General features: G+C 30.8%; 1 protein-coding gene across 1 annotated transcript; it reads right to left on the bottom strand.

The window, feature by feature from the left end:
• Positions 1-6,311: 6,311 nt before the first annotated feature.
• On the bottom strand, positions 6,312-9,391 carry LOC145614335 (uncharacterized). The gene is made up of 3 exons (XM_081669374.1): positions 8,642-9,391; positions 7,013-7,148; positions 6,312-6,915 (listed from the first exon to the last, which is right to left on the bottom strand). Exons 1-3 carry the CDS (start codon positions 9,332-9,334, stop codon positions 6,596-6,598), a joined length of 1,149 nt encoding a protein of 382 aa, XP_081525500.1. The 5' UTR covers positions 9,335-9,391; the 3' UTR covers positions 6,312-6,595.
• Between the last annotated feature and the right edge of the window lie 3,533 nt (positions 9,392-12,924).

The following is a 12,924-nucleotide window of genomic DNA, read 5'->3' on the forward strand; positions in this document are numbered from 1 at the left end:
TGATATTTGGAAAATCAAACATTATACACAAATCTTAAAAAAGTTCACTTTGTGATATTTTATCATATGATTTAGAGTGCAAATACTAACCCTTGTAGATGTTATAACTAAAGTATATTACGTACAATTTGATGATTAATTATCTGTCAAAAACTCAAAAATGATTTAGAATGATATGAAGTAGAGAATAAGGAGGCCGGATCACATTCTTGTATTATCTCTTCCTAAATTGTCATTATAGGTTAATTAAAGGGTAATGCTATATGTAGCCCTAAGGGCTATATATAAGCATTAAATACATTATTGGAATTAATATAAATTTAGGAATTCATGACAAAAACACGCGTAAATCAGTGTAATTAGTGTTTATATTTTGATGATTTCTTAACTTTTTACGATTTTCAAGTGTAAATTTAATGCTTATATGTAGCCCTACTTAAGGGCTATGTATATCATTTTCCTTAATTAAAAGCGTGTGAAACTCAACCCCTCTCCTAGTTTCTTTCTCTTTTTCATTCACCTCATACTAATTAGGAGGAGTAATTGAGAGAATAAAGGGGGTAGGGGTGACGGCTATTCGAAGGAATGAAGTTAATTATGTGACAAGTTGCTAATTTTAAGATATTTGGTACAAAATTCTACAAAATATAGTACGTAGACACGTAGTTGTATAATGATTAGTCTACTTACATACATAGTGTGGTACAATTTTTTTTGGCTTTTTTTTAGTCAGCTTAGTTAGCATGGAGCAACATATGGTAAACATGTTATTTTACTCCGTACATAATGATTAATGATTATATGGTGTACATTGTACAAGAGTCGGTAAATAAAATTGTGAATCATTGAAATTTTGACTTTTCAACTGAGTGCCATGCGACCTTAGAATGTACTTAGTATGAATTAAATATAGGCTAATATGAAATATTCGTTTGTCGTTGGAAACTCAAAATCTCAATTTAAATACTCCGTCTATATCTTTTATTGATTACATCTACTTTTTCTTATACAAAAAACAAACTTGTATTTGTGTATATCTACAAATCTAATATATATATATATATATATATATAAAGAGGAGTTTTTTCCTAAGATTTTAGAGCGCCGCGTAGGATTTTTATTTTTATAAAATTATTAGAGCGCCACATAGGATTAATATTTTTAAAACTCTGCAATAGGATTATGCCACCTAAGATAAGTTAACGTGCCACGTAGGATTATAAATTATAGTTATATCCAATAAATAATTCAAGTGCTACATAAGCATAATTGACCAATGAGATTTTAATAGCTACATTAATTAAATACGAAATACTATCTTTTGAGATTAAGAATTTTATCTAATATTTTAAAACAAATACGGAGAAAATGATATATTACGTACAACTAATAAAAAAACAAATGTAATCACATAAATATGATAAATATTTTTTTAAAAAAAAAAAAAAAAATCGACTCGTGCATCGCACGGGCTTTATCTAGTAGTATTATAAGATCAAATTAAAATTTACATTATGAAAATACATATTAAACGAATCAAATAAAATTTTACATAATTATTAGATTACATTTACTGATTTACAATTGAATAATGGTTAAATTTTTTTTTAAAGGTCCCACTACCTTTGACCGTATTAAATGGCTCAAACCAACAAGTCTATAAATTTTCTTGCAGTTGCCATAAATTCAATTTATCAAATGGGACAAGCTGATAAGCTGTCAAGAGGAAGAAGAAACTGATTTTCATTTGTAGAAATAGTTTTAATTAATTGGTTAATTAATTAATTAATTAACTAACTAGCCTTCTGGCCCGTGCAATGCACGGGTTATTCATATAAAATTATATTGAGAGATAAGTGAGGAAATATCAGTAAATCATTATAGGTTATAATATGTAATCGGAAACATGATTAAAGAAATTAAAATTTTGGAACTTTAATTTAAAAAAAAAAAAAAAGAGGCTTAAATAGAAGGTGGAAGTGCTAAAATTAAAGAGAGGATAGGAAAAGGTTGAATAATTAAAGGGGAGAGAAGAAGATGAAGAGATGAAGTATAGGTTTAGTGAAAGAATTAAAAAAAAAAAATGGTGTAATAAATAATTAATAGTGTAAGATAACATGTGGCACTATGGTTAGAGAAGTGTAATAGAATGGATGGAGACATGTGTCTTTCTTAGTTTCTTGGTTATACTTTTTAAATACTAAAGTATAGATATAGATATAGATTAATCTGACTTACAAAGTTGATGAGTAGAAGAAACCCTTTTGCAAAGTTCTTTAAAAAATGAACTGTCTTACTACTAAAGACACTTGTTATATCCTTAGCTTTAGTAGATTATAGTATAAAGTGTAGATACTAACAAACTACAGCACTTCTTTTTGTAGTTTGTACAACTTGGGGCAAAGTATCTTTCTCGTTTCTTTTTTCTGTTTCACACATCCAGGGTAACCATATTTAAATGGAAATTTAACCTCAAATTTTGATGGCGTGTGTTAGTAGATACCCATTTGCTTAATTTGTAAAGTTTTCGAGATAATGTTTACATCTTTAAGTCGTCATTGTCCATTGTAACTCTTTAAACTATAAAAGGGTTTAAAACAATTGAGTTAGTGATATATATGCAATATTGAGAAGTATATGATATGCATTTTATGATTACTAATTTACCATAGTGATCCTTTACAACATTTTATTTATAAATCTAGCTCAACATTTTGTGTTAATTTGGAAAAATATAAAGAAATAACATTTTTTTTGCCGAAAATATAAAATTTGACTTGCTAACTTAAGAAAGTGACCAAAAATTTTATACGGAGTATTAGAGACCTAAATTACAATTATTGTCTTGTGATGGAGAGAAAGTAATTATTGACTGGTTCGAAAAAGGCTATTTTAATGAGAGAAACCATTGCACCCTATATATTTTCATACAACATACTCAACCTTTTCTAATTATACTCAAGAACTCAAGCAATCTTGTAAAGGCCAGGTAATGATGCTAAGATTGGTAGCTTGTTAATGAAGTAGTACGTGCTCCAACCTATTGAACTAGAATTGATTGAGGACCACTACAATTAAATTTATTGATTATGGGACGAATGCACACTCCACATTATATACTAGCTCTTTAATTGATCAAGCCAAATTCAAGTAAAAGTTTTTTATATTATGTTACTTTGTATAATATTGGTTGGTAGTAAAACAATAAGAAAAAAATCATCAAAAAAGGAAAAGAGAGGGTAGAATAAATAATATCTAGATCTAGAGTCACATTTTCTTAATTCACCTAGTTCAACTCTTTGACAATTGATGATTTGAATATCTATTAATTATACTACGTCCATCGATTTGAGTCAACATGCATGATGTGTGTTACTTAATTAAACATACCAAAATACATATACATACATGAGTAACACATATATGAGCGAGTGTGTCATAATATGCATGCCATCTTGACAAACTCACTAGTCAGATGAACTTTATTATAATTAATCAGTGAATAATGTCCCCCATTATCGAGCAATACACCATCAAACAAGCCTTATTAATTTTGACCAGCCACAAATACTACATATATATGTGTTCTTAGATCCAAAAATGAGGTTCAAAATGACAAGAAAACAAAAGAAATTGTAATGTAGTGAGTATAAGTTTAATTGCCAACAAGTAGAGTAGTATTGAATTGAGCACCTGGCTAGTAATGGTAGTAAGTCCAAAAAATCATTGAGAAAATGCGATACAATGTGCAATAATATTGCATTAAAGTTAGCAGTATAGGTTTACTGTAAAATCCAAACTACCTTAAATCACCAAAAGACACGCGTACTTCATACCATCAACCTCTATATTAAAGGTGGCAATTATACATACACCATAATATGTTACTTTAATTTCCTACAAAATATAAGTTACCATTATTATATTATATTTATTTATAGTATGATACAATCAAATTAATTTAATGTACGTGATGCACCTTGTCTTGTGGACTGATTATCCTGCCAATTTCCTTAGTTAATATTGCATGCATGGGAAATAGGCAGAGTTACTTCATATCATCAATATTAACTCTTCTGCATGCTACGATGTTTGCTACTTTGCTAATGTACTTGTACTTTTATAATATTGCTTTCTTTATCCAACTACAAATGTGTTAGAATATTCCAAACACAAATTTCAAGCTCATATACTCAAAAAACTATTAAGGGAAGGAGGTTTGTCACTCTAGTCCAAACCGATCGAATAATTCGATTTGATTTGATTGACATATATCACTTATTGCGTTATTAATGAGTATACTCTAAAAAAAGTGCCTCAGCTCATTCGTATCATACAAATTAAAAGTACAATTCCAACCAAATAAGGGATACTCCGTAGCACGTATTCATTCTATATTTATTTCTATCTACATTTGCTTCACAAGCATTGTTTTTGAGTTATAAAGTTTGAACTCATATTTAACACTTTTATATATGCTTTACTGAATCATTCTGCTAAGAAAGAGAAGGCATTTGATTATTGAGGATGGAAAGGCTACCTATATATACCTCAATGCGGCCCATTACATTAGTAGAATACAAATTCCAAAATTGGAATTTTTGGATTTTATAAAATAAAATGTTTACGCCTATAGATAGAATAGCATGATTGCATAAATGACTTTCTCAATGTGATCCCACTAGGATAATTAGTACCCCATAGGATGGAGTTGAAGATACGTACCAATTATTAATGTTCATCACTCTAGCCATTCCACATTTCTTGATCGATCTCCCCCACTCAGTACAACTTGTAGGTATAGACGTATAGTGGTAACTGGTAAGAATTATATATACTTTGTATTTCATTGAATCACTTTCTTTAAGTTAGGAGATGGAGATTCTCTTACCCTTTTTACCCTTTTGTTATCCACTAAAATAGATTTATGTCTCACAAATAATATGAAATGGAGGTAATATTAAGATGAAGTGAACAAGATCACATAATTTTTTGTTTATAGTTCTAATATAAAGTATAATTGATTGAAATTGGCTCAATTTATTTGTCATGTTGCTAGGTACTTAATCAAGTGCCGTAAAAGTCCTATTGTCCTACAAGTCGTATATTTTATTGTTACTGAGCTTGATCCACTTGTAAAACCTATCTAATTGAACTTGTTTATTAAATTGATCATAAAAAATGGCGACAAATTATGCATCAGAAATCTAAATATACAATGGTAGTAATCAAGCAGCGCTAGTATACATGTAATAATATTAAATTAAAAAGTACCATTCCACATTTTACGGATCATCTATTATTGTTGACTAGGAACATTAACTTCGTGCAAACAATTTTTTTATTGTATTTTTTTTCGTTCGATTACACTCTCTAATGTTGACGGGAAACAAGATAGTCAAATAAGCAGCAAGATAACATAAGATAGTTTAGATACTACTCGTACTAAACATGTTCATATTGTATGCTTTCGCGGAAGTTGATTTGCATTAATAATTCTCCATTTCTATTAACTAATACTTCCTCCGTTTTCTTTTATTTGCAACACACCTTTTAGGCACGCAGTTTTAGGAGATGATTAGTGAGGGTAAACGAGCGATTTTATCAATATAATTTTTACATGAAAATTAGAATCGGGTGAAGTATCATTTGTAAAAATTATAATGACTAATTTATCCGTTTACATTACATAAACCCGACCTCAAAACACGTGCTACAAGGCTGTGTTGCAAGTAAAAAGAAACGGAGGAAGTAATAGGGTATACGCGAATATGTAAGAAAATGATGAGTAATTTAGCTTTCTGGTAGTATCTTAAGTCAGGCTAAAAAGTAGACTACTCAAGAATCACAATCTCATTGAATCAATTGCAAGTAAGTCTGCATTTTGAGTTACATTATGCTTTTGCCAGATGTAAAGGGTTTTTATTGACTATATAAAAAAAAAAAAAAATCTTCATTTATGAATTATGGGCTGTTTAGAAAATAGTCTCCAACATGTCCAATGAGCCCAACAGGATGTCTGAAATTCGATTTAACCACTTTGTCGTTTTAAGTCCTTATTCTGAATCTGATTGTTAAGAGTAGACTCAGTAGACCCGATCGTGAATGGCCCATTATGAAATTAGATTTAACCACATTTCGCAATCTCTTTTAATCTGGTTATAGGCACACCAACGAAAGGTCATCTCTGTAAGCGATTTTTGGCATATAAACACCTACCCAATCAATTTTCGTTTATTTTATATTTTAGAGCAAATTGCTCTTCATTTAACATAAGGAGTACTACATAATGTTGTCAAAAAAAAACATAGTACTACATAATGAAAGAAATCGGTATATATATAATATATCCACTCAAAAAAGCTCATACATTAGATATTAGCATCATATTCATACAAAGTCCTAGCTATTCTCATATGCATACTACTAAACTAAGCAATAGTGCATACATAGCATACTCTTTATTGCACTTTCTTCATCTCATTTTCTTCTTCTTCCCTCTTATGTATGTACATGTAACAAACTAATCCGTAGACACTCGTAAATTCGTATTGGTCAAATTGATTCATCACAACTCACATTTATTCTCTTGAATTTACTCATTGCATCCACATAAATCACTTAAAACTTCATCCAACAAATCACTTAACACCTCATCTTCCAATTCAACTCCTAATTCTGTTTTTTCCTCCTCAAATTTGTTCCATTGTCCTAGCTTTTCCATGCACTCTTTTTTCTCCTTTAAACTTTCGCTTCCACGTTTAAACCAACAAAATCCCCTACTCGAGTTAGCTTTACTCGTAACCTCGATTGGTTGCTCGTCTTCTTCTTCTTCTGAATCTGTTTCGCCGTCATCATGGACACCAGCCAAGTCCTCGAACCATTGGATGCTTTGAAGTAGCCTTTGCTTTGTTCCTACATTGATCAATGAACAAATTTTCGCGATTAGGTTAATTGTAACGATTTTATAGCTAGGAAGACATGTTAGTTAGAGTATTAGAAATGTGCTTACTTTCCATATTAGCCATTTTTTGGTCAAAAGATAAAGGTAACTCTTCTTCTGAGACTTCATCTCTAAATGGTGAGTTAAGAACAGAAATTGGACTTTGTTGCTCTGTTCCTTCTTCACTTCCTATGTTATGCTTATCCTGCAATGACATAAAAATTGCAACATTTTTTGTTACAACATACTCCATAATTTGTAGCATAGATAAAGTAACGTTTTGGCTTGACCCGAGTAGAGATCAGATAAGTATTGTAGATAAACAACAAATAAAGTTATTTTCAAAATATATGTACAACGTTTAGAATTTATAACAAAATCACACATCAACATAACTAACATATTATATCTAGCGAAATCCAAAATCACAATAACTCGTATGTCGTCCCTACAAAATTAATTATGAATGATTGTATAGTTAGGGATGGACTACAAGATATGTAGCATGTTACTTTGCTAAAGGAAGGATCGGATGTAATATAAAATTCCTACAAAAATGTCTGAAACAGTAAGATGGCCTATAATCCCAACAACTGTATATTATGTTGAACCAGCAAGATAATGTAAGCGGTCAACTAAGCAACGCGCTAATCCAAAACAAAAGGACAAAGGGTGACCCATGATTGTTTTACAAGCTCAATTCCAAACATATACTACTTGCTTGACTTATTGTCATGTTACTTTCAAAGGCTCCCCTTACCCTCAACCACCAGACACTTGCATTCCTTATGCTTCCCCCAATTTTAAGTCGGGTTAACGTCGCCTTCTCTGTTACAGTGTTACATCTATACGATACGGGTTATTTTGGGTCGTATTCAAGTGATGAGTAATGTTGGTTTTAATCAATATCTAGTGGAGTTAATTTTAGGTTGTAATTTATTAGTAGTTTATGATATAATATATATGTTCATTTAGTTTTAAAGTCATGTTTAATTTTTGGGTATGCCGAGTCAAGTTCAATTCTTATTATCATAATGTCATTAAATTTCAAGTGCAATTTATTAAGTAGTCAAGTCAGTTTCATCATCTAATTTATTAAAAAAGAAAACAAAAATACAAAAAGACCTTTGTTTCATGGACCGCAGTTGCATATAATTGGACATATTGTACAATATGTATGAACCACATAAGTTTTAGGGAGCAAAAAGTGCACAAAATTAATTACGTAAATGATAATTGTCGCTAATGAGGTGTCTTGGCTTATCTAACTAGTGACAAACAATAATTAGCAGGTTCAAATCCCTCCTCCCTTCTGTAATTTTGTAATTTGTTATTTTACAATACTCTTTGAAGTTCTTTGTCGAACTTATAAATTTTAATTATCAAAGACAAGATAAAATAACATTTTTTAAAAAACATGAACGCAACTATCCTCAATATATTTTCTAATTATCATTAAAACAAATCTACTTTCATAATTAGCCACATTATTATTTCTTTTTCTTTTTTTATAAAAGTAAAACAAGCCACATTATAATTTCTAACAAGTACCAACCATAAAATTTTGGCAAAAATCAAAAGTAGTAGCACACCATGTGCACATAATTAAAAAGTGGACACCCTCCAAATTTGTCAATTTTTCAACCGTATCCTCTAAAAAAACCAAAGCCAAAAAAAAAAGTGAATAGAAGTCGTTACCTCTTTGGACCCCACTTCAGAATCCGATGCACCATCAACACCAACGTCGTCCCAATTTTTACCCTCTTCATCACCGGAATCACCCATACAACACGGTAACTCCTCCTCTTCCGCCACCGTCCCCGCCACGGTAAATTCACTTTCACCCCAATTCATTTCCGATCCATCATTACTATTACTACCACTACTATTACTATTACTATTACTATTACTGTTACTATTATTATTTGTGGGCGCGTCATTGGCGGGCCCCACAACATTATCATCCAAATGATGGGATTCCACCCCTTCCTCTTCCTCTTCCTCCTCCTCCTCCTCGACGACTCGAAACGATTTCCACCGTAGGATATCCTTGACTCGAACTGTGACCACCATTATCTTACTACTCCTTACCTCACCGGATAATCTATCAACCGATCTCTTTGTTGTCTTGTTACGCAATTTTTCTAAAAGCCTCTTAGAAACACTCCTCTGCAACGTTGACGGCGTTGCGGGTGTGTTGTTGTGGAAGCTCTTAACCGCGAAAAGAAGCTTCTGGAATGAGGTTAACGCGGCTCGTGATCGACTCCGGCTCCTAGGGAGGGTACTAGCCGTCTCCGTTGAGAAGACGGCTTGATTATTACTATTACTATTACTATTATTATTACAATTTTGTAGAAAATCTTTGAGCATTCTTCCATTTTTTGTTGCCATTTTTTTTTTTTTTTTTTATTTCTTTGGAGGAGATAATGTATGTAAGAGTAAGTTAAAGATAAGTGCAGGAAAAAAAAGAGGGGGAAATGAAGGGTATGTATAGAGGAGAGAGAAAAAGAAAGAGGGAGGTACTTTCTTTTTCTTTTTTTCTTTTTTATTTTTTTATTTGTTAATTATTTAAGATTTAATAAAAATGAAATGAAGCATATAATTTAGTGAAATAGGTAAGAAGATGCTAATTAAGAGATTAACATGGAAAAAGATGATTAGGAAATGACATTTTGGTAGGTGAAGGAAATGTACCTTGGAATTTAACATGAACAAGGCCACGTGTGGTGTTTGCTAAAAGGATTTACTAATTAAGTGGATGTGATAAGTATCTTGTTAATTAGCTTAATTACTTACATAATTAGCTAGGAAAATGACAATCATGTCTTAAAAAACTTGATCATGATGAATTATTATAGTGGTGGAGGACCATAATTGTTTCATCAAGTCATGATCGCCTAAGTTGATCGAATTTTAATCTATATTTAATTAAACTTTTATAAAATTGTGTCTTAATCGGACATTACTCCCACTATTTATAAAATTATTGATTGTGTTGATAATTTGTGATTGACTAGAAACATTAATTTGAAAATTTGAACCTTTCTTTGGACGCTCATATGTATAGACAACATAATGGAAGGAAACAAATTTGCACTTGAGTTATTCATAATGTGAAGTATAGTACTTGTAGAACAATAGCTACAAGTGAAATACGAAGTATGTTTTTTCTAATTTAATACTCAAGACGATTTGTCAAAATTTTGTTGTATTATACGTAGTATGTTACTATAATTTGAGGCATATAAAAAACTAATTTTCAATTGAAATATTAATGAGTGATAAAAGTTTAACTCCATGGATTAGGTTTGTTGGGAGGGGGAATTTCCTCAGATTATTACTCTTTGCTTTTGAAAAAAAAAAAAACATGTCATTAAGCATGTATTTCTATCTCCATCGCCAAATATAACCTTGTACTTTTCTACATATTCCTTTTAAATTAGTACATACGTAATGTAATTAAAACTTTTAGTATACAGTATACTTCATATTTCATATACACCTATCAAAAGCTAACCATAATTAATAATTTAAGTATTGTTGATGAATCAAGCCCTTTTTTTATCATCAAAATCTTGTATTTGGTTAAAAAAAAAATAAAAACAAATGTATACAATTGAATTACATACATCTTACAACTAAGCTATGATTGTATGTATACAATATTCATTTAATTTGAAAATTAAAATGTGTTAAAGACATATATGCCAAAGAAGTGTGTACGTGGGAATGATATGGGGGAGTAGAACCGTGGATGCTTCTTAGTATTGGAAGCTTGTAATTAATTATTTACTTTTGTTTTTTTTCGAACTACAAACAAACTTTGTCCATATTATTGCCATTTATATATGAATTATAAAAACATGTTATTTAAGATTTTTTATTTTTTATTTTTATTTTTTTTTAGATAAAAAAACTACAATTTGGTCATAGGATACGTTAATGGACGGAGTATAATGTAACAACTAACAACAACGTACCAAACAAACAACATAATTAATATTTAATTAACTTTACTATATATGATATTATTGTATGTGTATTAAGGTCAATGGTGAGGTTTACTTTATGATTTTTTACAAAGTATATATGGGAATATCGTTTTCTTAACTCGAGAGTTTGACGCCTTTCCCCTTGATTATCAACAGTTAACTCTACTGCTCAGATTTTGTCCGATAATATGACGAGTTAATTTGTTAATTTTAATATAGTTCACCTATCCACCTATGTACATGTAATTGGTCCACCTCTACTTATGAGGTGATTAAAGATTAATAGTTTTTCGCCGACTCTACCCTACCTAGTAATCAGTATGTTGAAATGGAGATAAGTAGATTAATGTAAACGAGAAATTTAGTGAGGGGTGGATGAGATTCGAATCCATGACCTTTATGTCACGCTGGGTTCGATACCATGTTAGAGGACCAACTCAACCAAAAGCTTAAGTTGATGGTTGAAACCCAATAATATGTTTTATACCCTATTAGATACTCATCATTTACATACAGTTTCATTTTAAATTGAACGATGACTATAAAATTATAGCTACTCGTACGAGTATATTTTATTCGGTATATATATATAAAGGAAAAGTATAGTCAAAGTGTATTACTAATTCATACAAGTATATTATTATAAACTCCCTTGATAATGATATGGTTTACAATAGTTTGAAATTGAGTAATGAAATTAGAGAATCTTAGTGTGGATAGAAATTTGTGCAGCGGATGCGTGCAAGACATGCTTGCTCAGGCATTGGAAGCATCTCCTGGTGTTTTGTGTTACACTCCAATCTATGTTTCCATTGCAATTTGCTAATCTTTCAGTGATTTGAATTAGTACATGATTCTATTAATACACCAATTACATTACCAGTATTATCATTAGTGCTTCATTAATGTTTTCAAAATTCTTGCTTTGCATCAGATGAATTTTGTGTTTACAAAACTAGAGTGATTACTACTCCATAGCTTTTACTTTGTTTTTAAGCTGTTTGTAAATGGGAAGAGAGGGGGGGGGGGGGGGGGGTGAGGGGTTAAGGGTAATAAATGGTCCTATTCTCCTAATGTTTTACTTCGTATGTTGTTTTAGTTTGTGTTGTGACAAATCGAATAGTTGGATATCCAATAGAAAAACACATATTTTACGTGGTTCACTTATGATGAATTAGCTACGTCCATGGACAAGCGAGATGATAGTTTTATACAAAAAACTTAATAGTAACTAAGATAATTATAACGGAGGATTTTATACAATACCTCCCAAAATATAAAACAAAATAGGTTGTTGAAAATAAGCCAGATGGTAGAAAATCGTGATAGTCGTTTGAAGCTGATTGACTAAATGTATATATTAACAATTTGGGTGTGTCATCTAAGAAAGAGTGTAAGTACTCACACTAAATTGACTATTGGTAAATGGTAAGTGCAAGTGTGTTAGTATTATGTGTCCAACATTGAAGGATAAAGTAAAAAACACTTTAACTATATTCCTGCTCTTATGTCAATCAATTGATTTCTTCTCATGTGTTTCCTCATGTTGTAATGCAGGTGGAATGGATCTGGCAAAAGGACATGAGTATGAAAGTTTGGGATCGGAGGAGTGGGAAAATGACTAAATTACCATTGATGTTCAGGTAGAAAGAAAAATTTTAGTATATACGTACTCCGTAGTATATTTTGGTAAACCACTTCTATTTATTTCTTGCACATTACCAATACAATTAAATATGCATTGATCTTATTTTATAGTTACCCTATTTCCACTTTTTATCCCAATCTATTCCCCGAATGTACACTCCCACCAACACAAATGCTCCTTATATCCCCAAAATGACAATAAGCTAATTTTTAACTTCAAATATCGATTATACACTCTTGATTGTGAGATTACTTGATAAAACTTTAATCTCACACACTCACATTATACTCCACAAATAATCAACAATTAACAAATGTAATTTTTTTAGAATGTTACTCCGT

Source organism: Chenopodium album, chromosome 25, assembly GCF_948465745.1.
Source record: "Chenopodium album chromosome 25, dcCheAlbu1.1, whole genome shotgun sequence".
NCBI lineage: Eukaryota > Viridiplantae > Streptophyta > Magnoliopsida > Caryophyllales > Amaranthaceae > Chenopodium > Chenopodium album.

What these genes read in the sequence shown, in the direction of transcription:
- LOC145614335 (XM_081669374.1), bottom strand. Translation starts at nt 9,334, where the DNA reads ATGGCAACAAAAAATGGAAGAATGCTCAAAGATTTTCTACAAAATTGT. An exon ending in CTGAAGTGGGGTCCAAAGAG is followed by an intron (nt 7,149 to 8,641) that starts GTAACGACTTCT and finishes ATGTCATTGCAG; the next exon opens with GATAAGCATAACATAGGAAG. An exon ending in AAAAATGGCTAATATGGAAA is followed by an intron (nt 6,916 to 7,012) that starts GTAAGCACATTT and finishes TGATCAATGTAG; the next exon opens with GAACAAAGCAAAGGCTACTT.